The sequence below is a fragment of the Gambusia affinis genome, linkage group LG23 (assembly GCF_019740435.1).
Source record: "Gambusia affinis linkage group LG23, SWU_Gaff_1.0, whole genome shotgun sequence".
NCBI classification, from domain to species: domain Eukaryota; kingdom Metazoa; phylum Chordata; class Actinopteri; order Cyprinodontiformes; family Poeciliidae; genus Gambusia; species Gambusia affinis.
Genome location: NC_057890.1, coordinates 12,033,874 through 12,060,108, shown reverse-complemented (window position 1 = coordinate 12,060,108; position 26,235 = coordinate 12,033,874). Strand labels below are relative to the sequence as shown.

At 40.1% G+C, this 26,235-nt stretch overlaps 3 protein-coding genes across 7 annotated transcripts; 1 reads left to right on the top strand and 2 right to left on the bottom strand.

Annotated features, from left to right (window-relative positions):
* Window positions 1-68: 68 nt before the first annotated feature.
* cracr2ab (calcium release activated channel regulator 2Ab) lies at window positions 69-10,450 on the bottom strand. 4 transcript variants are annotated; one of them, XM_044107685.1, is made up of 18 exons: window positions 10,183-10,450; window positions 9,197-9,550; window positions 8,043-8,154; window positions 7,072-7,261; window positions 6,832-6,978; window positions 6,080-6,170; window positions 5,670-5,765; window positions 4,916-5,103; window positions 4,751-4,822; window positions 4,629-4,677; window positions 4,454-4,536; window positions 3,192-3,819; window positions 2,958-3,096; window positions 1,792-1,873; window positions 1,468-1,582; window positions 965-1,066; window positions 727-803; window positions 69-533 (listed from the first exon to the last, which is right to left on the bottom strand). In XM_044107685.1, exons 2-18 carry the CDS (start codon window positions 9,338-9,340, stop codon window positions 446-448), a joined length of 2,403 nt encoding a protein of 800 aa, XP_043963620.1. In that variant the 5' UTR covers window positions 9,341-9,550; window positions 10,183-10,450; the 3' UTR covers window positions 69-445. The 4 variants fall into 4 exon arrangements, 3 of the variants coding, with proteins under 3 accessions (XP_043963620.1, XP_043963621.1, XP_043963622.1); XM_044107686.1 differs by having other exon boundaries at window positions 3,192-3,726; XM_044107687.1 differs by lacking the exons at window positions 8,043-8,154; window positions 9,197-9,550; window positions 10,183-10,450 and having other exon boundaries at window positions 6,832-6,973; window positions 7,072-7,215.
* Window positions 10,451-10,583: 133 nt separating this feature from the next.
* On the bottom strand, window positions 10,584-13,016 carry ccdc59 (coiled-coil domain containing 59). 2 transcript variants are annotated; one of them, XM_044107692.1, is made up of 5 exons: window positions 12,884-13,016; window positions 12,321-12,468; window positions 11,497-11,827; window positions 11,062-11,170; window positions 10,584-10,980 (listed from the first exon to the last, which is right to left on the bottom strand). In XM_044107692.1, exons 2-5 carry the CDS (start codon window positions 12,466-12,468, stop codon window positions 10,816-10,818), a joined length of 753 nt encoding a protein of 250 aa, XP_043963627.1. In that variant the 5' UTR covers window positions 12,884-13,016; the 3' UTR covers window positions 10,584-10,815. The 2 variants fall into 2 exon arrangements, with proteins under 2 accessions (XP_043963627.1, XP_043963628.1); XM_044107693.1 differs by lacking the exon at window positions 12,884-13,016 and having other exon boundaries at window positions 12,321-12,579.
* Window positions 12,684-25,832, top strand: mettl25 (methyltransferase like 25). Its single transcript, XM_044107688.1, has 12 exons — window positions 12,684-13,074; window positions 13,742-13,912; window positions 14,038-14,141; window positions 14,261-14,821; window positions 15,086-15,233; window positions 18,677-18,774; window positions 19,756-19,785; window positions 20,297-20,370; window positions 21,618-21,711; window positions 22,071-22,145; window positions 22,702-22,773; window positions 25,226-25,832. Exons 1-12 carry the CDS (start codon window positions 12,858-12,860, stop codon window positions 25,331-25,333), a joined length of 1,752 nt encoding a protein of 583 aa, XP_043963623.1. The 5' UTR covers window positions 12,684-12,857; the 3' UTR covers window positions 25,334-25,832.
* Window positions 25,833-26,235: the final 403 nt, after the last annotated feature.

Genomic DNA, 26,235 nt, shown 5'->3' with positions numbered 1-26,235 from the left:
ATGCCTGGAAAACCTATTATTAATAAAGGTTTTCAGGGTGATTTGGTTTTGAATCACACATTTTACCAACTAATTAACAATTAAATACTTTCTGAATCTTACACATTACACTATTGTGATTAACAAAAGCATTATTTACATGTTTTTCATCAAGTTAGACAACACTCTTGGAGCTTCAGTTTTTCACCAGTTTCTTTTTCAAGAAATACAGTTTTTCACACCTACATTTTTATATATTTTTCTTTCACTGAAATAAAAATAGCTTTTTGAAAGAAACCCTTTTAAAGTGAGGTCTCTACAGCAGTTCAACATCTAATTTACTCTCTCTTTTTCTTTTTTTTTTGCTTTTGTGCAACAGTCAAAAACTGATGTAGGACTCTGTATTCTGTAGGATTGCTGCTGTCAGAAATTCAATCTGTCCTTGTTTTTGCAAGGATGGGTGTCTTCACTTGCAGCAGGCTTTCTTCTTAATGGGCTGAGCACTGAGGCTGACTGTTGTGTCTCTTACCGTGTCCTCCTGCTCCATTAAAATCCTACAAGCAGAGCAGGAAGAGAGAATGAGTCAACAGTGCCAGCACCATCACTCATATCACCTCTGGTGAAAACTGAAACACATAATGCATTTCTGTTTTTTCCATTTACACTCCAGCTTATACTGAGCCACTGGATTTATAAATAATTTGATTTAATGTAATAATATAAGTAATTTCAAAGTTACTATCTTACCTGGCCAGGTGAGTCAGGGACTCTGTCACATTTTTGCCGGTGTAGGCGCTGACTTCAAAGAACATCACCTTGTTTTCCTAATGAAGACGGGCAAAAAAAGGAAAAAGATGTGAAATCATGTGACATGCGTCTCTTTTTTCCACATAGAGATAAAAAGGAAATTTATTACACTGATTGTTTCATTACAAGTAAGAAAAGGTTAAAACATGTATTATGCTGGCGGCACATGTAAACTTACAAAAGCCAGTTGCTGTGCATCTTTAGAAGACACCTCCCTCTCTCTTGTCATGTCCATTTTGTTGCCCAGCAGGAGAATGGGTATCCCCTCACCTGCTGCTTCCTGGGGAAACAAAAGACAGGGTGCCACTGTGAAGAGCACTAAACTAGCTTTGTTTCAAACCTGTAGTGAATATAGTGAATGCACTTTCAATTTGGAGGGCTTTAAAGAACTTCCACATGTGAAGTTATTATATTTCTGGACATTTTTGAAGTCCTAAATTTATTTTAAATTCAATGAAGTCCTAAATTTATTTTAAATTCAATGAAGTCCAATGCTTTTGGAGGTTTTTCTGACTTATTGTTCATGTTTAGGTCCCTAAACATGTACTTACTGTACTTACTCTGTAGTACAGTAAATCATATGTTTTAAACGTCAGTGAGAAATAGAAAGAAAACAAATAAAGACCCGAAAGCAAATCGGAACAACCAGTTGCGTAAAGCTTTCCAGGATAAGTTTCCCACCTGGACATTCAGTAGCCAGGGTTTGACAGCTGTGAAGCTCTCCGCCACTGTGACATCATACATTAACACCACACCATCAGCCTTGCGAAAGAACTGCTTGGTCATGCTGCAGAACCTGTGTAAAGGTTGGAACAAATTAGGCAGAGTATAAAACACTGCACTTGACATTTACATCGAAAATCTGCAAGTATCCATGTCTCATAATCCTTTTCTTGGGATTGCAGCCGTTCATTAGTAGCATTAATAGTACATAAGTTAATTAGCTGATGATTTTAGCGTCTATGACAGGTCTTAGAATACGTTTGCATCTCAAAATGAACTCACCTCTCTTGACCTGCAGTATCCCAAAGCTGCATTGCTATTTGCATATTGTCCAGTGTTAACGTCTTCACGCTGTAGTCAATGCCTAGTGAGAAGAAGGTTTAGCATGTATTCCATATTAATATATCACACTGATGTACCAGTTACATAACAGAGTACACAGTGTTGGCCACATTTATTGGCACGGCTAGTAAAGAGTAAAGCAGTAAAATATATTCACCTCTTATTGCAGTAGCTTAATCTCACACTGAAAATCTTCAGTAAAATACAACTTTTATTATCCTCCAATTATTTTAGAGAAGGAAAAAAAAAAATCATACTAAGATAGTTTTTTTTTTTTACCACCTGGAGAAAAAATGTTGATTGTTTTGCTGTGTTTTTCATAGCTCCCTTTTGATAATAGGTCAGAATTTAGTCTTACCTATAAGGACATGATTTGTTTTGGATCACAGCATCACAGTTCTCCCACGGTAAAAGAAAGTAGGATATATCAAACTTTCTACGCATGTATTTTTTACCATTAGATCAATGTCTGATCTGATCAAAAAATAATCGTTTAGCTTTTAGATGCGCTTATTTTAGAATTTCTGATCACCTATAAGAAGTACTTTAAAAAGGCTACAATTACCTCTATCTAAAGGACTGTTTGGGATACAGACAGCTGAGCCACCAGTGAGCTTGTTAAAAAAAAAGTAAATAAAACAACTTGAATGTGTATATGATTGACTGAATGTAGTGTAAACTGCTTTGGAGTCCTCAGACTTGAAAAAGCACTACACAAATGCAGGCCATATACAGCACGGAGTTATTTTGTGGTTTTTAACACGTCTACACAAGGGCTGCCAAGAAATGTGGGCAGTAATGTATATACTTTGATTTTCAAAAGATTGTTATCGAGAACGGCCACTAGAGGACCTTCAAGTGACTTGTACCAGAAAAAGAGGGGGAATGAGGATAACCGAGTGTGAGAGATGAAAGCATGCTTAAAAACTTCACAAGGAGTCACTTAATCTGCTGTACAATGTGAGTCGGGGCTCTAAGACAGGCAGTGTGACTTCATAAGCCCCTCCATGTGATACTTATTCACCCGCAGACCTTCTTTGTTAACATCTATAAACATACAACCTCTGTCTGCTTCATGGTCGCAGCATTAATGTCTTTCTTCTCACCCACAGTAGCAGTTGTGGACGGGTGAAAACGGCCCTCACAAAAGGAGCGCAGCAAGGACGTCTTGCCTACACTGGAGTTTCCAACCAGGACAACCTTAAACAGACGATCCGGGGCAAACATGGCCCTTTCCTTTGCTTTCTGGGGATAATGAAAAGTGTTGTATTTGTTTCACAAACTGAAACGGCTGCAACTTGTAATGACTCATTTGAGAGAAACGGAAGCAGTAAACTCACTGGTTTGGCCTCCCTCCCAACAGGCTGGCATCTTGGAGACACTGGATTCTTTTCAGTAGGAACAGTGAAGTGTCTTGAGAGAGGCGTAGCACTGAGATCGGTACCCATTACGGCACTGGTTTCAGCCTCGCTCTGAGCTTCCTCTTCATAACCATCATCTTCCTCGCTGAGCTGGTGCAGTAATGGCTGGGGTTCACCTTGAAGAAGGTGCGGCAGGTGGTCTTCCTCAATTGAGATGACCCGGCGAAGCGGCCAGCCGTCTGTTGGCTCATCGAGCATGTCCTCCTCCTCTCCACTCATCTTCCTCTCAGACTCCCCTTTGTTTGAGCTCTCTCTGGTTTTCCCCATCACTTCCCTATTAGTAGCACTTTTAGCGGACGTCCTTCTGGGCTTTGACTTCACATCTTGTTCTCTGGGTGGGCCTGGGCAGATGTTACCATTGGCTAAGGCTGAGATTTTCTTCGCAGCAGGTCGCTGCTGACGTGCAGTGGTGCAGACAGTCGTGGCGGTAGAAGCTGCGGGAGCGTCGTCTTCACTACAGGAGGAGGAAGCAACAAACACGATTTGAAGGTGCTCTATGGGTAGGGCCTCCAGAGACTGGAAAGACCCTTCCACCAGCAGAGGGTCTCTTTAGGAACAGAGGAGAAACAGAGGATACACTGAGATGACTGGCACAGATATCTGCAGGCCAAAGCCCTAGAATGCTTCTGATCTGCATATTGAATTATTTATTTCTTCTAATCTAAATTGACAGGTTAATTTGTCCTTCAAATCAGTTTTCCTCTGTTTTCTTCACTGTGTAGAGCCTCTCCAAGCAATGCATAACCTCCCTATGTTTCATATCATAACCACAAACTTCAATCTTTTTATTGTTTTGCTGACAGACCAACACAAATTAATGGATCACTTTGAAGGAGAAGAAAAGCTATATCTAGAGTAAAATTTTTTTGAGCAAAGAAGAATTATACTGGATTTCATTTAGAGGAGTCGGAGTAAAAGTGGCTGAATTAAACAGTTTGAAACATTTTTCACATTTGAAAAATGTGTAAAATGTACTTTGCCATGGTTTCCCACATACAACCCCAGTAATGGGCATTCAGGTTTGTACATCTAATGTAACAAAATGTGGAAATGTTTTACGTTTTGCAAGTTCTATATGATTTTTTTCACATCACAAAATTCTGTAAATTCTTGTTAGCATAGAAAACAATCCCAAAAGAGTAAGTTTTCTCACAGCAGTAATATGATAACAAATGGATTACCTTTTTGCTGGTTGACTTTCGTCATCAAATAAGTCAGCAAGGCCCTCCATCTGCTTCTGCTTTTTTCTGAGTGAGGTCCGTGGCTTTTTTTTTTTTTTTAATAAACACAACAGGTTACGTAAGTTTATCTTCAATCAGTCTGGTTATGCAAATATATTTTTAAAGATGAACTTACAATAGCGCTGAATATGTCTCGCTCATCCTTTAAGTGTTTGTTCATCTCTCTGGAAGGATCATGGCATTTGTTCAAGTTGCTTCCATCTAGTTAAGTCTCATACATTTAATTGCTGGTCTCACCTGAGGAGGTCAAGCTGCTTCATGAGACATTGTTTCTCCCTCTGGAGGCCCTCAGTTATTCTGTACATCTCCCTTAAACAGGATGGGCATCACCACAGATTTCTCAATAAAAAATAAAAACAGCAACAAAAGACTAACCTTTAAGAATAAAGAGTTTCTACCTACATCTCTTTCTCCTGATGCAGCCTGGCCGCCTGCTCCTGCAGCAGAGCCAGATGCTCCTGAGCCAGAGAGAGCTCCAGGCTGGTGCTCTCCAGGGCTCTGGACAGTTCCTCGTTGGTCATTTTCAGCTTGACATTCTCCACGTGGCTCTCCTGCCTCTCGCTATTCAGCTCATGGCACTGGAGCTCTAACTGTCCAAAAAAAAAAAGAAAGGTTTTTGTTTTTGTTGCCTTTTACTTTAAAATGCAGATGTAGTAATATTTAAATTGTTTTTATGAAAGACCAATTCTAGATTTGTAGCAACAAAAACATTAATGTAATGAACTGTATCCCCAGTCCAGCGAAAAAAGGCCATTTTGGTTCAGCAGGCTGCCTGTAATTGAATTGGAACAAAGAAAGAGTCAAATCCTGATTATTAGCAAATATCCTACAGCATGGCAGAGTTTGTAGGACACAGCAGGAGAGAGATCAAACAGCTTTCTACAGCTAATGTTTTCCTATCAATTAAGAGCAAAATCCTTTGAATCAGTCCAATAACATCACAGTCCTGGCACCGATCAAATCTGAAGGTGCAACAATTGGAGCAAATGTGGAAAAATGGCCACAACTGCTTGCTATCAGGAGGCATTTTCCTTTTATTGTGGTGACAGTGATGTTTATTATAAAATAAGACGCAGTCTCCGGTTCCCCAGGTGTCCAGTACTGTAACTAGGCATGCCTGAGATTAATGTGCCAGGCACAGTGTGCATCAACGTACCCGTTTCTGTTTCTGGAAGAGCTGCTCCAGCTCTCGCTCTTTGGAAAACAGCTGGTGCTCCAGCTCCTGGCTGCGCACCTGAAGGCGCTTAGAGTCCTGCAGGTCAGACAAGAAATGCTCGAAGGTCACAAGCAGATAAAAGCTAAACGTAAAGAACCAACCTAAAAGACATGCACCAATTTAAAACAAAACAAAACAAAACAAAAAAAAAATTAGATTTTTATATCTATTCTCAAATTCAGAAAAATTATGATTTTGAAAATCTCTTACAAGGATCACAAATAGTCTTCATATTAGTTAGAGACGCTTCTTTAAAAAAAAAAAAAAAAAAAAACAAATCTGAAAAAAAGTTTATATAAACAAGGTATGCAGGTTTGACAGTTTATTTCTCTGTATTTGAGCTCCTGTACCTGCAGCACAAGTCGATCTTTTTCATTTTTGATCTGCGCCTCCATCTCTTCGTACAAGTGGCGGATCTCGCTGTCATGTGTCGCTGTCTTCCTGGAACGAAGAGATAACTATAGTCATTTTGATTGCATCACAAAAAAAAAGAAAAAAAAAAAACAGCTAAAAAAAGAGACCATTCTCTAGGCTCTGCTTGAGGTTCTGCTACTTCCCACTTTAGGTATTAATAATTATGTCGACACACTTACAGACTGATTTACAGAAATTTGCACCCCTTTGGGAAAAAACAAAACAAAAACAAGACTCTAAACAGCTAATTAGCGAAGTGTAAAGAAGAAAAGCTGCAGTGTACCATCTGTTGCCATGAGGAATTCTATACACAGTCGATGCTGGCTCTGTTTGCAAAAACAACTGCAATTTTACATAATCCCCCTACTCACCCAGAGAACATTTTGTTCTGCTAAACAGAGGAGGGAAGGAGAGACCATAGTGATTTTTATTACTCATTCAGGAATACCAATGTCGTCTTGCACTACCAATAATCATAAATCCAAATCTTCGCCTCAATGGTAGGTGAACTGACACAGATTTAGAATTACTTGTAAACCCAAACTAATAATCAGTGGATTTTAAATGAGAGCGAAGTAAAAGAATATGGATTTATTTGTCCCATTAACAAAAAAAACAAAACAAAAAAAGTGTTTCTTTCCCTTCAGCTTTCTTGGAAAAGCCTTGTTAAAAAAATGCAGTTTCTTACCTCTGTAGGGCACCTTCCATCTCTTTCTTTTCCTGATGGGCCTCTTTGATTTGGTATGTTACCCTGGCCAGAAATTCCTCAAAGTTGGACAAAAGGTGAGGCTCGTCTCGCCTGAGCTGGACCCAAAGGTTGCGCACCTCACCTGGACTGGGGAGCAGGGATTTGCTAAATGCATTTGGACATGATGGACTTTGTTAATAAACGCAGAGCAGCCACAAGACAAAGGTGGAAAAAGCTTACTCCTCGAACACATTGCTGGCTCCAAGACTTTCCAGCAGCATGCAGAAGTGCCTCTCTTCTTCGTCCTCTACCCCCGACAGCCTGGCTTCCCACTGACTCTGGTAAAGAGCCTCCTTAGCCTTAAGGACGGGCCCTGGGGCCTGAGTTTGGTCATCTGTGACAGAGATTCTCCGACCGTGCAGGAACTGACCTGAAGTACACCCAAACAATTTCAAAGTTTGAATGGACCGGGACACATTCCAGTATTTGAGTGTGTGGGTGATCTATTTCTGAAACACATCATTCAGGCCTCTGCTGTTAAAGATCTGAGGATTGTTACAAACTTCTCTGGTGTAAAAGCCGCTTTTAATTCAGTTTCAGAGTTCAACTGAATCGGGTACACCACGGCTTATTTAAAATCCACTCTCCCCACACATTTCCGCGCTTTTACACCCTAATGGCTTTCAAACTATCGAACACATGCTTTATTGGATTGAGTTTACGCTTTTTAAACACATTCTGAACTCCAGACTGGAGGAACTCCTCTGAAACGCAGGTTGAATCCCTCCTTTAGGTGTGTACTGTTGTCAGCAAACATCAGAGGGTTCGTCGGACTAACGTAAAAATATTTACTGCATCGTTTTTCTTCAGCTTAACGTTCTGAAGGATTTTTTTACGTCATAAATATTTACGCCACAGTTAAACAGACAATCCAACATAACATTTTTGTGTCACTTTCACTTGCGGGCAGGGTTTCTCCTTTGCTAAACTACACACTCCCTCTGTAAACAATTACACGCCTCAAAAGAAAGAAATTATTTTTATGCATATTTCCCATAAAAACAACCGTAAGAGACACATTTTGTTGCTCGGTGTCAACTTGGCAATAAGGTTTATTCATCTCCTTCAGTTCTAATAGGACTCTAAGCTGTGAGTGCTGAAGAGGATCTCTCTGAAGCAGACAGAAAGTTTGTTGAAGGGAGGAAACGTACTGAATCTGGAGGAAAAGGCCTCCAGCGTGAGGTAACCAGCACGGTCCGTATCCAGGGAGTCAAACACGTCCTCGAGCTCCTCAGCAGATAGGGGCAGCTCTCTGTGGAGCCTCTGTTGGGAGAACAATGTAAACAGACGGGACTTTAAAATGCTGGAGGTGAGCTTTACCAGAAACTGTTCTTCCTGAGGATGTTGTAAAGTGATATTAGAGGCATTTAAATCTGTTCCCAGAGATTTTCAGTGCTTGAAAATCCAGGCAGAATCACCTGAAAATGTAGCTCAGCCACACTCAGCTCTTTAACAGCTATTGAAGGTAAAGTTCCTGCGTCTTCGTTAAGGTGTGTGTGTAAGTGAGCTTTATGATACGCATAAAGCTTTTTGTCAGTGGTACTCCTCCAGCCCTTCTAGGGTTGTTTGGGTGCACTGAGAGGGCAATGTGCCTCCCCTCCCACTCATTATAAATGGAAAAAAAAGAATCCAGAACAGAGCCTGAAGGGGTGTCACTGAGTGTTTCCTGCTCATTATTCACCATTATTAATGCCAAAGAGGAGACTAAATGGTGTCGCCGATAAAAGCGTGAACACATCACCTATTGTTCTTCTCAGCAGAGCTTTAATGCATCCAGATTGTTCAGAATTTTTTTTTTTCATCCTTGAAAAAAAACGATCTTTTCAAAGTTTTGTGTCCACACCCCTTACACTTCTTCACATTGTCGTGTTGCAGCTACAAACTTCAGTGTATTTGTACACTGAGATTTTATGTGACGGACATGCACAAAGTGGAAAATGGATTGGAAAAACATGCTACAAATGAAAATTCAATTAGTTTTCATCCCCCCTTTCTGTCCTCCACCCCACTAAATAACCAATTGACTTCAGAAGTTCCATAATTACTAAAAAGACTCAAGTTGGGTGCAATTTAAACTCGGCATCAGAAATTCTATTTACAGGAGAAACGCCAAACAAAAATGTTAAAGGAGCATGAATACTTACCCAGATATTATTATAATTGATTTGCTAAGTAACCTCTGATCAACTTTATCTGTATATTTTTTAAAAGAGATTTAACTTCTTACATTCACCAGATTTAGTGAAAATACTTTCAATTTCCAGCTAAAGTCATAATAAAAGGTTAGGCTCGATCAGAAACACACCCTCATATCAGTGCGGGTGATGAAGCCTTTCCCCTCCACGTCGCAGGTCTGAAAGAACTCCTTGGTCTTATCCAGCAGGGCGATGTGACCCCACTCCGACCCTCTCCGTCCACAGCCGTTCACCCTGACTTCTTCCTCCTCCATGCCCGGCACTCTTCAACGACACAATGTGTGGGAAACGGCATTCACCTCTGTGGTGGTCATAGGGAAAAAGAAAGAAAACTTCACTTCACTGGCTCCCTCTCAAAACCCCCCAAAGCTTTTACAGTCACCATGATCTTGGAGGTAAAACGCAGCACCAGAATGATGGGCCTGGAGACAAGTTGTGAATGTGCTCCAAATTAGGAAAGGGTTCTGTATTAACAAAACAAAAAAATAAAAAAGAAGTTAGATTTCATGCTTCATTTTTGCCTCACAATGTCTTAAAGTGCTAAAAGATAGATTTTTTTGTAAAGGAATGGATAAATGTAGTTACATAACCATGCAGCTATACAGTACTTCCCTTTTTTTTCCCTTCTGTGCAAGAAAAACAGCTCAGAGATACACAAATGTGGTGTGAAGGATCATATTCGTTCCCCACCATACAGAACAAGACAGGATAATGCCTGTAAAACTGTGGTGGCGATTCCTCAACAGGTGTTGCACTTCCGCTTGTTGGTTTACAAAGTTGTTCACTTCAGGACGGGAGTGTAGTCTCACTTATTCAAAACCATGTAAAGTTCATAAAATCAACATGTTGCGTGCACTTAGATTTATTTAAGAAAAACTTTGCTTTTTGGAGAGATGTTCAGCTTTACAGAAAACAGGAACAATGCAAAAACGACTCCCTCAAAAATAAATAAATCGAGTCCCTGCATGCGGATGATTTACCTTAAATTACTTAAATTTAATGTTTCCAACTCTCAACATCATGGACAGTTATTTATTCTCACACCTTCAAGATGGAACTCTGTCAAACTCCAAAAAAAGAACAAAAAATGTCTTACCCTTCTTGACTTGTTAGCGCAGAAGTCTTCCTCTAATCTTCATATCAACAAAGCATTGAGCGTGTTCTGCATTTAGGAAGTCCAGTCTTGCAGAGGACTGCTCAACAAGTCATTCTGCAACCATGTGAAGTCATGAGGAAGCAGCCTGAGGCTTTTCAGCCTGGGCTCAGCCGCCGCATGCACACACAGAGCAGAGCGCAGGTTTAACTCTAGTTTCTGTAGGCTGAGAGCATTTAATCTGCTTGATGACAGCAAATTAAAATCACGATTTCTTGAACGTTTAATGATTTAACTCACAGTGGAAAAGTAAAATCACACACCAACAGTCAACTGAGGAGTTGATTGTTGGTGTTTTATTGGTCAAAAACAATGATTTTGTGTTAGTTTAAAGGAAAAAAAAGTGCTTTCTTTTCTTTTATTTTACACAAGAAACAAACTTAAAAAACAAGACATATCTCCACACCACAGTGCCATCTGGTGGTTTGACAGTCCCACTGCACACAAATGTTACAAAATAACTTGAAACATAAGATGTAAAGGTTTTTCCTCAGTTACAGCTGAGAATTTGTCATTCCAGGCGAACAGAGAACAAAATCACAGCCCTCCTTCGGGGAGGCAGTTCAAGCAGAGGAGTCATTTATCAGTTCCTTGGATCTTCTGAAGTAAATAGTCCATTTGAACGTTCAAGTTCGGCTGTCCTTTCTTAGTCTTCTGTCTCAGCAGGCGGAAAGTCTCGACTTTTTTCTGCTTGTACCTCTGAATGGCTTCTTCTCTCTGCTGCTTGTTCTTCAGGTATGCCTGTTAAGTAAGAAATCGAATGAAAGTCACAAAAGGTCAGCGAATTCATCTAGCATTAAATAAGTAAGGCATATGCTTCACCTCTTTCTTTAGTCTCCGTTTTTCTTGAACGTTCTCAAATTCCTCCTTCGTCTTCTGGTAAGATGTCTTCCGTTGCATTTTCTTTCGCATGCGGTTGCTTATTGGAAAACTAAAAAGAAATGTACGCGTGATTAATTTCTGGTTAAGAAATTCAGAAGCACCTACTCTTAATCTTTTTTTTCCAATCACACTACTAAATACCACAAAGTACAAACAGAAAATCCTGAGTTCATGCCAAGCACACACAGAGTAAACCCAAATTAACCGAGAAACATTTCACATTTGTATAAATAAATGATGAATCCTACATGCCAAAAAATATTTCAAATAAATATGACACATACACTACATCCAAACTCCTTGAAAACACAGAAACAAACTGCTGATTGTCTACCTCTGGTACAGGATTTGTGTTATAACAGACCAAACTGTCACCTTTCTTGCTCCGATGTTGTTGGCTCAGGGTTCCCAGAAGCAGAGTCCATCAGCTCAGATCCTCCAGGTAAGTCTGTATCAGGAACATCAGCGTTACTTTCAGGTCCATCCTTCATCTGTCCTTTCATCCTTAGCTTGCTCCTGTTCACTCTGTTTTCCCAAGCCTGTTTCCTCAGTTGCTCAGCCTCTGCCAGGTACAGATGCTTGAGGTGTTCTGGGTACTCCTCCTTGTACACCACATTGGCCTTGGGGTTCTTCTTACGCTCCCTTCTCAGCAGTTTGTTGTACTCATGTCTGACTTTCTCCTTTTTCTTAAAAGCAAACCCTTGACCTGATGGGGGGGGGGGGGAAACATAATGAAGTTGTAATGCTTATCCTGAATTTCTTTAGGAGAGGATAGTTTTAAAGTTTGGAAAAGAAATCGGGGATATTCAATGTCTATGTTAAAACAAACACACATCTAAAAGCTATGTAGCATAAGCACTAGAGAGCCTGAGTTTGAAACTGCTCTATATAAATGAATATTCATGTTAGAATGGCCCAGTAAAAGTTCAAATTTAACCCAACTGACAATCTGTAGACGTGCAATTTAACCTCAGTGTCAGCTATATTCAAAATAAATAAAAAATACATTCATGGATATACACTGAAGTTTATGGTTGGACATAACCAAGTATGGGGAATGAATTGAATAAAAATACATTGTCATTATACTCCGTTTACCTTATTTTACAAATTAGTCCAAATCTACATTACCCAATAACGGTTAGCTAATAAATTAAGTAATATAGTATGGTGAAAAAAAGAACAAACTAGATACATACCTTCTTTAACGCTGCCTTCAAAAATTTTGTTGTGTGGGATCCACTTCTTTTTCTTGTTTACTCCACCTGACGCTTTTCTTTCTTTCCTAAAATTGCCATCTTTAACTTGAGGTTCGTCGTTTTTTCTTTTCTGGTTCGTCGGCGCCATCTGAAAATTAAATTATCACGAAAAACCGGACGTTTATAACTCTCTTATGCTACTTTCTCTAGTTCTCAAGCCTCATGCTGTTTTCCTGCCGACGCTGCGTAATGACGTAGTTCAGCCAGGCAAGAATAATCGATTACGGATAGATTACAATCTTCACACATACTACTGTTGTTAATTACGAGATAATTAATTGCCATTTAAATTTTAACAATGAAATATTTTTCTACACTATACTGACCATAAAATGTAAGCTTTCATATCAGGAAAATATAAAGAAAGTGCCTTAAGTCATCGACTACTGTTTTTGACTACTAAAGACTTGGTTTACGTCGTCATGAGAAGGAAACAGTGCACATGCTTTTGAGGTTCTCTTTAAATCGCTTTTCAAAATGAAATCTTCCCGTTGCAGCCTTACAGAAATTCAGCGGCGGATAGATGAAGTAATGCGGTTCCTGTCGGTGACTCTCGCCATCGCTAATGCTCACACAGTCGAGTTTTACACACACGACGTGTGGAAGCGGTTCATTGCTGTGACGCCACAAGAGGTCCTGGCAGCAGTCAGTTCCGGTAGCGACCAGCAGGGAGAGCCAAAACACAAAGAAAAGGGTAAATATAGACAAGACGTCAGAGAGAAACAGTGCATGCCTGGCAAAAAGTGTCAATTCCCCTTGAACTTTTTCTCACGTTACATTAAAACTAAAATAATAATAATAATACGTATTTTATATGATAGTGCATAAATGTTAAATAAATTAGTTTTTTATATATATATACAAATAAAAAACCATGACATTTGTTTTTCTTTCCACATATTTGGGTCTGAACATTTGTACTTCTGAACTCATACTTCCACAGAAGACGTATTCGAGTTTATAACCAACACCATTGATTTTGACACATTCTCTCACCTGTACTGTGAATCTCTTTACCTCTTCTAGTTATCATGACTGATTCTTACTGCACAAGAGGTCAGCTGGAAAGTAGCTGGAGATTCTCCATTGTTTCCACTAACAGAGGATAAGTAGATAAATAAGCTTTCAGAGGAGCTATTGTGCATTAAAGTTTCATTAGTTGGCAACATTAGGATGCGTCTTATTATTATAAACAAAATTATTAATTCCTAATTGGCTGCAACCTTAATTGACATTATCATAGCCGCTCTAGCTGGGAATTATTGAAGGTAGATACACTTTCAAATTGAGTTCTCCAGCTTCAATAGACAATAAATTAATATTCAAACTTAGTATCACTTTGTGTTTTTCCTTTTCAACAGAGCATTCCAGGACCACATTTGGGTTTTGCATTCATTCAAACCGGCTGGTTGACATCCATGAGCTGCTAGAGGCGGCCAAGGCCCAATCCCTTCCTGGCCTTGGAGTGTGTGTGAGCAGGGATGAGCTACTGCAGAGCCTGAGAGGCTGCGAGTTGGAGTGTGCAGAAATCGGTAGGGCTTTGTCCTAAGAATACAAAACCAGTAGACGATTGTCCACGAACGTTCAGCTCAGATGATGAAGGTTTTAGAGGGGAGCTCAAGCAAGATTTTTTAAACTGGGTTTCTCTTTGTAACAGATAAACTGGAGCCAGATGAGTTTATGAACTCAAAGAAATCCCATGAAGTCCAGTGCATGTCTAAGGTGGTGGCTTGTTTGACCCAGCATTGTGGAGTCAAACAGGTAGAGTAATGCAAGTTTATTCATGTAATCATTAGAAATATAAAGTGAAATATACATGTTTTTATTGAAATAGATTTTTCAATAATTGTAAAGAAAGGAAACATTGTATTGAATTCCAGGTGATAGACGTGGGGTCAGGGAAGGGCTACCTGAGCTCCTTCCTGTCGCTGCAGTACGGCCTCCAGGTGTTCGGCATTGACTCCTCCAGCACTAACACGCATGGTGCTCAGGAGAGGAACAGGAAGCTCAAGAAGTTCTCACGAGCGTATCAGAAACGCTCGAAAGCAGCACGGACCCAAGCAGAGCCCCAATCCTCGCCTCAAATGGAGACGGTGGAAAGGAAACCTGGGCTGAATCAGGACGGGGACGCTTTAGCGGGAAGTGGCTCTCAGCAGGACGTAGGGGTGTCAGTCGACGCTCCGGCTGCGGAAACTCAGTCGGAGCTCGGTCCAGAAGCAGGAGAGCTCTTTCTGAGCGCTCTGTCGGCAGATGTGATTCAGCCTCCGTCCCCCAGAGTTCCTCCAAGTCAGCTTAGTGCGGAGGAGAGGGAGAGGAGGAAGAGAGAGAACCTGGAGAAGAAAGCTCGGAGCAGAGGAGAAGGCGCCGACGGCGTGTTTTCACCACTCACGTCTTATGTCACATCAGAAACTGAGCTGCGGGATCTCATCACTGAGCTGGAGGTGAGGAGACCAAAAAAAAAATCCACACATTCTGAGAATGCATTTATTGTGTGTAAGGTAGAGGAAACCATATGGGTTAGTAGCAAACTTGACTCCCACAGCAGCATCTAAAATTACACCTGCTGGAGTAGAGATCGAGTCAGTGGTGTGACTGCCATTGTCATCGTCAATAAATTCTACCATCAATCTTCTCCTGTCCTTCTCTGTTCTCTTCCCTCTGTTCTCTTCTTTTTTTTGCCCTGCGTGTTTTCCACCGAACTCCAGGAAGCCGTCATGGTCGGCCTGCACACGTGTGGCGACTTGGCTGCGAGCACGCTGAGGATGTTCGTGGCGAAGCCGGAGCTGTCGGCCGTCTGCGGCGTGGGCTGCTGCTATCACCTGCTGTCTGAGGAGTTTAACCCGGACGGACAGGGTAACCCCACACACACACACACTGAAAAATTCAGCCTTTCTTCAATAAAAAAGATTGAATTTCAGGCAGTTCAAGGCCAAGTCATGCTAAGCTCTTCTAGGTCGCACATGACAGCAACGCTTTTCAGTGTTGATGGTGTTACTGACTGTAGAAGACTCAAGTTTTGTAAGTTTTAGTGTTAATTTGGTGCAACAAATGAAAGCACAGAGACATGAGAGGCTGTAAGAAAACACTGTTGTCAACTTTCATTGAAGCTGCCAGAGATCAAGAGAGAGTAAGACTTTAAGCAGATAACAGGAAGACAGAACAGAGCACAACCAGTTTTGCTTGTTTTAACCTTTTGAGGTATTAACTACTGCTTTTTGTCAATGAAGAACATGCTAAACATGTGAATCTCAGGGGTAATGGTACATTCTCTCTAAGGAATACACACAGACAGCTGTCCTAGCAATACCAACTGCACAAACTGTGCTGATGGCTAATGCATCATGCTAGTTTAAAATGGTAGCTTTTTGCTTTTATTAAAAAATTCTGCTAAATCCTTCTGAAAAGAAAGCCTAATTAGAACACATTTCATTGCGGCGTTTTGTTTTAGCTTCAACTCACAGCTCCTGTACTCTCTGATATTATCACTCTGAACTGTCGCTTTCCTTCTTTTCACACATAAACATTTCAGTGTGGCTTTTGTAGGAAATAAGTTAAATATTCCACTAGGTGAAGCGTTTGAGCCAAGTTCCTAATCTACAGGTTATGTTGAGCTCCAGGATTCAACGGAGTCGTTACAGCGCCAGCTACTGAAAGTTTCTGTATTTCAAAACCTTTGTACTTGGAGAGGAAACTGAGTCAAAGGGAACTGTTCTACGACTTCTGTGTGTGAAGGAATTTGTTGTTACTCATCTTTTGCATTCTGAATCAAACTTGTCTCAATGCCTCTAAATCAGCCCGCTATCTGCCAGGTTTTGTATTTTCCTTCAGTTTCTAGTTTATTCGGTGTGAAATTGTCTACATGTGTCCTCCTGCTGTTACAGCAGCTTCTCCCGACATCTTCTTGTTAAGAACTTGACTTTCCACACTGACATCATCAGAGCTCGTCTGAACATCAGAAAGTGATACCATCTCAGCCAATTAAAAACAATCCATTCCACGCTTTGCCACTTTTTTAACTGAGGCCTTCGCCCACTCTTGCAGTGTGGGCTGCAGGCCAGCTCCCATGGTGGCCCACCCTTCCTAAGAAGGATTTAGAAAGCTGAAACACTTCACCGCACAAGGTTATGTGTTTATTTAGGCTGCCGGTTTGGAATTTATGCAATTCCGTTAAATGACATTATCCATGGAGATTACCTCACTTGGGATCAGTATAGCATTTCACAAAAGCAACAACACCTGCTCTCTCAGGATAACAGACATTTAGTGTTTTATTGTTTTTGCACCAATTAAGCATAACATTATGAACATTTGGATTATTCTGTGTCGGTCTCACTTTATGCTTCCATAACAGCTCTGATTGAAGTTAGCAGCTGGTCCTTGTTTTGGAAGCTGCCAGGTGGGAGCTCCGTGTTTCATACTTTGTCCAGCAAAGGAGTCTGCAGCGTTCACAACCTAAAGAGTCAATTTTACTCTCAGGCCAGTCAAATAAAACTCAGTTAGAGCCCCAAATGTCTTTTTGAAAAAAATGTCCAGTTTTAAAAATACTAGCTGGTTCTTTTTCATTTTTGGCCACTGCTATTAAGAACCACTGTGGAAGGTCCAAAGAGCCACTTGTGGCCCCGGAGCCCCATGTTGCAGACCCCTGGAACAGTACATACCATAGATGTTTGGTTGGATTGAGATCCGATTATTTTGGAACCAAATCAATGTCTCAAACTTATAATTCTTCTCAGACTGTTCCCTAATGATTTTTGCCATTATCCGAAAAGGGTTGGTACTATGTAGGCTAGTATAACCAGACATGTTGCTATGGCGATGGTCAAAACCTAAGGTCTCTTACTTGAGGGAGTGCATGCTTCCGTTGTACTTGCAGTTATGAATAGTCCTTCAAGGGATCCAAGGAATAAAAAATAGCAAAGGACAGAGTGGTGTTATTATTTCCAGCAAGTCAGCTCTTAGACTTTCCTGGCTAATGGCTAACCAAGCCCACCACATTCCGCATGGTCTCACTTTCTAAGCTGGTCTGCCTCTAAGCAGTTGGTTTTGCCATTTCTCTACCACAGCAAGCTGTCACAACAAGGTTTTTCTTATCTCCATGTAAACCAAACAAGAAAAAACATAAAAATCCTGCATTTGTGAACATGGAGCCAAAAATAAACGCTCCATGTCTGTTTTGCTATACCTCCAACATTCAGACGGGTGGGGGAGAAGAGGGCTTCTCCTTTCCATTTGTTTCTAAGCTTCTGTGTCAGCAGGTCATACGCTGGGCAGAGGGGGAAGTTAACGTGGCTGCTAATGTGATTATGTGTCCGGAACAGTTTAACCTGACCGCAGCCGCACATGAAAGCAGCATGCTATAAGTACCTCCTTACTCTGCATCCTCCTGCATGCACCGTTCCTCGCCCTCAGTCACTGACCCCTTTTAGAAATGACATGAGAAGGATGTCAGGCCGTCATAGAGCAACACCCACTTCTCTCCCATTTGAAATATGCATGTATGTGAAGGCTCTTGAAACTCCCTTGCTCGGAAATATGTGGTTCATAACGTTAAAAACTTCTACAACCTCACAAACACTGTAGGTTTTTTCTCACGTATGAAGTTTCCCTCAAACTGCTTCATTTTGGTTAGGCTCATGCATGTCAATTGTGAATTCTGTGTGTTTTTAATGTAAATTTGAAATGTTTTCTCTTTTACATTATGCATCTCAGATTATGAATATATTTTTAATGAAATTTAAAAGCAGAGCAGATTGAAAAGGTTTGCCATTTCTGCTGTAAAATCAATGCAAACTAATCATTTGGACCTCAAATGATGTTGATTCCTTTTAGAAAACACATTATGTAGAATTAAGTGGATTATAACTGAATTTCATCTTGGGACTGAAATGCATAAATATTTGTGTTTGTGAGATCACTGCTAAGATTACCTCTCTGTATTCAGTGCAGTAAATAAATCACAACTTTACTGTGATGAAAAATAAAAACCTTTCATTGTAAAATACTACAATTTAGTGTCTCGCAAAAGAGTTCATAGTTGAACTTTTTTTTTTTTACACTGCTGCAATTTATTGCAACAACAAATGGCAATAAAATATATTGTTTTTGATTGCAATCCAAGTGAAAAGGCCTATTGTTCCTCCTGTTTAGGATTGCTTGAGGAGTTGCATATATGCACAGATGCAAGCTACAATTTTGCCCTTTTTTTAAATGAGAAATCACATTAGTGGAACAACATTTCAGAGCCCAAATGCTCAGTCAGCACACTCTTGAGTTTATCTCCGTCTCTTCCCTGTCAGAGAAACCGTTGCAGGCTGCGTGTGGTTTCCCCCTGAGTCAGTACCTCCGCAATCAGTCCTGTTTCTGCGGCAGGAACGCCAGGATGTCAGCATGTTTGGTGAGTGCGATGACACAAAGAAATGTGTGTTGTCAGGCACGTCTTTGTTAGCAGAGCCCTCAAGCTGACAGTGAGGAGCAGTGATGAGCCAAGACCGTTTTCATCACCACAGATGAAGCCAATACTTTTTTAATTATTATGTTATGGGGCTGCGGGTGAAGGTCTGAAGTCTATGGGCTGGTGAAAGTGGGGACGCAGTTCTTGTGGTCGGGGGGGGAAATGGGCAGCAGGGAGGACCTAAGTGAGTTTGACATAAGCCAAACAATTCTGATCTGACAATTAGCATGGAGAGCTCTGGAAAAGCCAAGTTTGGTACAAGAGATCCATGCACAATGATATCGAGAAGTTATCTTTTTTAAAAGCTTTATTTTGTTATTTTAGAATTTTTTTATTATTATTATTTATTTATTTAAGATTTTTCTATTTAATTTCAGAAAAAAGTATGTTTTTGTTTTTTTCTGAAAATGTATTGAATAAAATATCAGTTTTAATGTTGGCACATTTACGCATCCCGGTTATGGCAGCTATTTTCCATTGTGTTTTCAAGAGATCGTATTGATTTTTGATTGCTCTGAACATAATAATAATAATCATCTACACAAGTTTTAAAGTTATTTATCATGGCCTCATTTGTTTACAGCACAAAAACCTGCACACACCTTTGAGAGCCACCACATGTGTGGAGGAGTCAAAGTGAGGATTTTAAAACCTAAAACCTCTGACCAACTGTTAGTGGGAGCAATATGCTGAGGGTCTGGTGTACTGCATGGATAGAGTGTTGAAGGAAAACTACGGCCGATTTAGCAGCTGTCCATGAGCCGTCATCAGCATATTAACTTAGAGGTGGTCATAATGTTTCAGTTCAGCACTGCTTTGTTTTCCCCCTTTTGTCTACAAAAAAAATGTTTCCCCTACCAGAACACACTCCACTATAACAATCTTTTTTTTCTTCCTTTTCCTCTTCTTCCTTCTACAAAACAGGCACTGGAGCGAGTCTCACTTGGCCAGGGTGTAAGTAAAGCATTCCTACTTATCATTCTCAATATGTTAAACTAAAAGTCATCGTCACACAAGAATGGAAACAACCGCCACGGATCTATCATTACTTTTAACTAAACAAATCCATCAGCTCATTTCAAACCACAAACACGCACAATTAATAGCCTCCCAGGCCGCTCTCTATCATTGCTGTAGATCTGCATGCATTTAAACAATCAGCCCATTAATGCTGCTGCTGTTGTTTTAAGTCATTGACTGACTTTGGTGTATTTATTCAAAAACATGGAGCTAAGAGGCTGCGGGCCAACTCCGACACATGATACCCGCTGCCATTAATATGGAATGTTTATAAATATTAATGCAATCACGGAAAGATTGATTATTACCGCTGGAGCCGAGGCACGAATCCAAAAGCAGGCTTGATTGCCTGCTGGTGTTGCATTAACTTTTGGGGAAGTGTCAGAAATATTGACCCACCGTTTGGAGCAACATCACAGTAAACCGCTTCATCTTTTTGCTTCAGATTCAGATGGAGTCTTTGTTCTACCGAGCAGTGCTTCATGTTATTCTGCGGGACCACTACAGCTCCTATAAAAGGTAACACAGAGCAATTTAGTGGACATTTTGTGTGACCGGCGGTCACAGCCACAGTTAAAATTGTGAGCGGGACGCAGAACAGAGCAGGCGTTGAGCTTTCGAAGCGGTCCAAAAGGCTTGTTTTTACTGCGCTGAACCAAAAAGAAAAACTTTTTGTTTCTGGTTTGTTTGAGTTCAAATGAACCGAGACTTGCAAACAAAAGCCACATGTAGTCAGTTATGAAGTGCGCCATGAATTATACCAGACCGTGGAGTTGAAAATAACCCTGTTGAAACAAAGATTAGCTTGGAAGTGTTGACAGTCGTCTGTTACGTTGTTAAAATTATAAACAGCTGCAATGAGATAGACATGCGAGAAATTACGGGCTGCTTAGCTTTGATCAAAATGCTCTTCATGTCACTACTTTTAGGTATTAGCCAGATATGATTTCCCTCAGGTTTGCAGTACCATAAAAGACTATTATCATTCCAACCATCAAAACTTTAAAAGAATTGTATCAGAATAAACAAGTTGAGCTAACAATAATAGGACCCAGTGGCTTTGAACGTGAGCGTTAATTTTACCTCTTCATCTTGATAGGAGGTTCAGCTCAGTCATTCAACAAGCACATAGAGAACTTAGTAAAAAAGAAGCTGAACAGATCAGGTGTATCTGTACACGTTTACAGCCTTAAAGCTGTAAACGTGTACAGATATGGCATTTTGCCACTTCCTGTTTAGAAATGTTTGCTTTGGATATGTGTTAACTAATTACAGATTAAAGGTTAGGGTTAGGTCTTAATTTCGACGCATACGTTTCAAATTAAAACTAATTATTGAAGTATATTGCAACGTTTAAAAAAAAAATCAAAAATAAAAATCTGGTATTTTTATGCCTTTAAAAAGTTCCCATTTTCAGTTGGTGTGAAAATACGTCTTCCCACTGCAAGATTTCACCCGGGAGCAATCGAGGGAAATGAAGCTGACCTCAGTTCAGTCCTTATCAAATGTTTATGCTTCAGACAAGATCAAATATTCCTAAAAGACACTGAGCCCTTCCTGCCCTCTCAACCTCAGTTTAACGACAGCTATTAACATTGAATATCCATTACTTCCTCCTGCTAGACAGAAGCCATTCATCATTGTTAAGCCCTTTGGTAGGGCTTGATTTCCAAAGTGTGATTTAAAGCGAAACTGGGGACACATTGAAGGAGTGACAGGTTTGTTTGAGCGTGCCAGAACTGAGAAATAGTGTGTTTGCTCCACAGCGGGAAGCGGGTCGGAAATGTTTATTCCAAAGCAAAATCATTTGTGGACTACGTTCGGCGAGCTCTGCACCGATTGGAGCTGGATGACTCAAAGGTCAGACGCACAATCACTACATTCATCTTACAGCGCTTTCCCAAAACAAACTCCCGGAAACATAGCAAACATCCATTTCACATTTCCACCACCAGGTTGAGATTTATATCTGTGTATAGGAGCCTAAGTATTGTTTCAGCAAGCTGTAAAGATGCTGTCCTGGTTCGTAAGGCTGGCAAGCAAAAATCTGGTTGCCTCAGAATAGCAGGACGTATTTTTATCTGTTTCTCACAAGTCCTAAAAATCGTGAGCAATTTACAAGCCTCACTCAATGTCTTCTCTCCAAAGAAAACCAAAAAATTTTTTATTCTTTTAGCTACATATTCCATGCCCTCATTGTTTGACTTCTTCCTCTGCAGCTTTGTGACAGTGACATTCAGAGATACCACGACACGTACAAAGCACGGATGGACGAGATGCACGCCTTTAACATGGTAAGCGGATTCGTATTTTACGATTGGGGTAAAAAAAAGGCTGAGAGTTTGGAAATGTGATACTGTGAAACGTATAGAGCTCGGACGTGAAAATGTCTAAGAAGCCTGCGACCATTCGCAGCTCGTATGGTATGTCGGGGTTTATTTTTGTCGTAAACGCGGTACCATTTCCACCACAAAAATTCTGGGAATTCGGTGTAAAGTATTGTAATTCCTGCAAATTGTAAATAAATTATAGATCTGTGGGGAATTACGTGACTAAAATTGAACTGAGGAGGAAAACCAGCCCCGGTTTTGTTTTCCCCGAGGCTGCTAATTATAGTGTCAGCCACAATACAAATTTACTTTCCGGACATAAAACACTAATTTTTCTTTTCTTTTTTTCGGGGTGATTGCACACTAGCAACGGGATGGGAACAAGTCACAGAGCTGTTTTATGTTAAATGTCAGAACAAGACATGAGCTACAGGGAGTGACTCACAGGAACATTTAAACTGCATCAAAAATGCTCTTTTCAATAACCCTAGCTTCACTCCGCATGTGATCCTTTCTGCAGTTGAAGGTGGCCCTTGCTCCATGCATCGAGGGTCTGATTCTGCTGGATCGTCTCTGCTACCTCAAAGAACAGGTAATGTGTCCGTTTCTTTTAGGTTGTGTAAAACAGCAGTTGTTTCAAATATCTGGCTGTGAGTCTTTTTTTATTACAACGGATGAATTTTGATTGACTCTTATTGGCAGAATTACTAAACAACATAAGAGGTTTTAGTACAAACCACCTGCTTAAGGTCAACACAAAGCGTCCGATTCAGATTTCATGCTTCCATCAATTTCAGCATGTTGTCCAAGTTTTGAATCAGCAAAGCAACCCAAGACTTACACCAGCACCAACCTGTTGTTCCCCAGGTCAGACAATCGTCAGGCGTGGGCGTGACTCGTTAAATTAAACTCCATTTTCTAAGAAACGTAGGTAGTTACACTTAATTCTTGAAACAACAAGGGAGAAAGTCCAGATAGTTTCTTACTCATAAGAAATAAATTATTTCAAAAATGCATTTCATAGCTACTCAATATGTTTCTCTGGTATTGGAGAAAATTCATTGCAATCCCTGGAAAAGCCATGTAAAAAACCTGACAAATAATAATAACTCAACCTAAAGTGATATTTACCTTTAATTTAAATACATTTGTATTGGAAAAAAATACCCTTATTAGATTTTTTTTTTTTAATTAATGTAGTAATTTATACAAAATAAGTCTTACTGAAGCATTTAAAATGCTCACTCTTTTTAATGCCTCGAGGCTTAATTTGCATTTCATAACTTTTGATGTATGAAATTTGTATTTCATACTTTCATAACTGCACAAGTAAGATTTTTTAAAAATGGCTGCTGGAAAGTACGTAACTGTGCACCATATGTATTGGGAGAGCAAAGATTCTGTATAAGGTTTATGTTGCAACACAGTGTTCTGGATGGCATGGTTCACTGTTAGACAACTGCATCCATTCTTTCACTGTTATGATGTGACTGCAATGAAAGATTAATATGTTTTAGGGCTTTTGCATTGTGCCAGAAATGTGACGGGTTCTGCAATTTTAGTTTGGGAGTTTGATTCAACTTTGATGTTGCACATGAAATCAGCATTAACATCGGAGAGCCAAGGACACCTAACACTTTTGTAGATCAGTAACAGATCTGCATTGTGAAGCGCTTTTTAGGGATCTTTGGATATAAATAAAAAAAGAACAAACAATCAAACAAATTAGATGAAAAGAGAGCAACAAACGGAGCTGATTTGATCACCCAAGCAGCTCTGATTTCCTTTCGTTATGTTTCAGCTGGACCCATCATTTGTGAGTAGCCCTTAAAGCTTGTTGATTGGGATTTGAAATACGCCTCCCCAATGATTAAAGCGAACATGCAGAGATGTCAGCCGAAATCAGGACCACTGACATCAATATAGGTGTCAGCCAAATTGAACGCAGCCTGCAGTTTCGCAGTCTTCTGTTTCCGCAGCCAAACACAACAAGCTAATCTTTGCTCCGAGTCGTCGTGAGGCGATACGAATTCTCCGAAAAGCTATGAAGTGGTGATTACATGCGGTTAATGTGTCAGATGGACTTCCTCATTAGGGTCATGTAATCAAACTACGTAACATCAACATCACCGGTCTGGGCTGAAGGCTGTCCCTTGAGGATAAAAACGATGATGATAGAAGTACAGTAATGTAATCCATGTGGTGATGAGTTCAGAATCACGCAAAGCCAAATTTATGCAACCCAGCACTGACATATTGAGGTATTTAGTAAAGGTTCTGTTGCATTAGTTGTAGACAAGACAAATTCAGGCAGTGTTCTTCCACACAAACAGGAGTTCACTCTAAACCAGCTTTTGGAATGTTCTCTAAGATAAACACCACACAGAACAGGAATTATAGTGCTTTGCCAAAAGTTTATTTTCCGTGATTTTTCTTAAAAAAAACAACAAAAGTTTTTGTTTTGTTTTGTTTTTTTACAAAAAAAAAACAAAACATCAATAAACATCTAAAAAAGGTGCCATGCATTTGTAATGTGTGTGTTGGAGAATATTAGTGAGGAAAAAGGTTTGTCTCAATATTCAGTTCATCTTTTGAAAAAGGCTGAACTGACCACAAAGGTACCAAAACGTGGCCATTCACCTAAAACCATTAACCTCATGGTAACTCTGGAGGAGCTGCAGAGGCACAGAGCTTAGGAGGGAAAACCTGTCAGGATGAATCTTTATCCTGTACAAATCTGGCCTTTGGCAATTTTCTACCAACCACAACAAGCAAGTGGACCAATTTTTTGGCAAATCTCAGAGTGCATTGGAAAGCTAACAGTGAACCACCCTGATCACCCAGCCCTAACGGTCTGCACCTCCAGTCCTCGAGAGCCAATGTCCTGGAACATTTGGATGCATTCCTGCTCTTACACTTGAATCAAAAGACTGAAGTACCTCCTTGGCAAGTTTATCAAAGTCCTGGTCAAGAACCATCCGTGTGACGCGTCATGACTAGACAAAGCCAGGCATTGTATGAAATGTGTGTCTTGTGTCCTGTAGGAGGGCGTGTCCTTCTCTGCATTGGTTCAGCTGTTCGACCCCCTGCTGTCTCCAAGATGCTACGCCGTCGTCGGACTTAAAAGTAATTCTACAAAAGTAAAAAGCTGAGACACTTACGCATATGCAGATATTTATATATGATTGTCGGCACATTTGTCTTGAAAACGACTATTCAAGTGCATCATAACCTCTTAGTTTAATTAGAAACATTGATTTAAATCAATATGCATTTCAACCCTCAAGTTTGCATTTTACCTGCGATTTGGTTTCTGATGGGCCACATACATAAAACATTTGCAGTTTTCTATTACTTTGAAATCCTTGGAAGATCTGTGAGGCCTGTGTGATTTGAATGATGTATTTTGCAGCCTTTTGTCACTGGACTCTTAAGAAAACTTGCTTTAAAGGACCCTTCAGGGAATTGGGGGTATTTTGGGATTTGAGTGAACTTTGGGCACATCTGGAAAACCCATTTCTAGTTAAGGTTGAGAAATAAGTTGAGCAGAGAGGCTGAATGCGACTTATTCTCTTCTTTCTTATTAGTTTAATAACATGCGCGACTTGTACAGTTTTGAACCATCAGAATCATTTTGTTGAGAATGTATGTGGTATGCTAACTCAAATTAGCATACCACTATGCAACAATATTTCATGTTTTTTTTATACTAATAAAAATTCTGAAAATATAATCATTTATATGTTGTATTTCATACAAATTATTTGGGAGACTCTACTTGTGTGTAGCTTAATTTCAACATAAATGCAGCTGTGCTGTGGAGAACTCAGATGTTTGCCAAGGGAATAAAGCCAACATGTGAAAGAAAGACCTTTAATCAGATGAGACCAAAATGATATACATAAACTCTCTCAGTAAAATACTGTGGCAGCAGCATTATGCTTTGGTGATTATTTTCTGCTAAGGGAAAACTGGAGCAGATAGTAGATGAAGCAGGTAGATGTGAAAAGAAACCTTCACAGAGGATAACGGCTCAAATGGAATGGTTTAGATC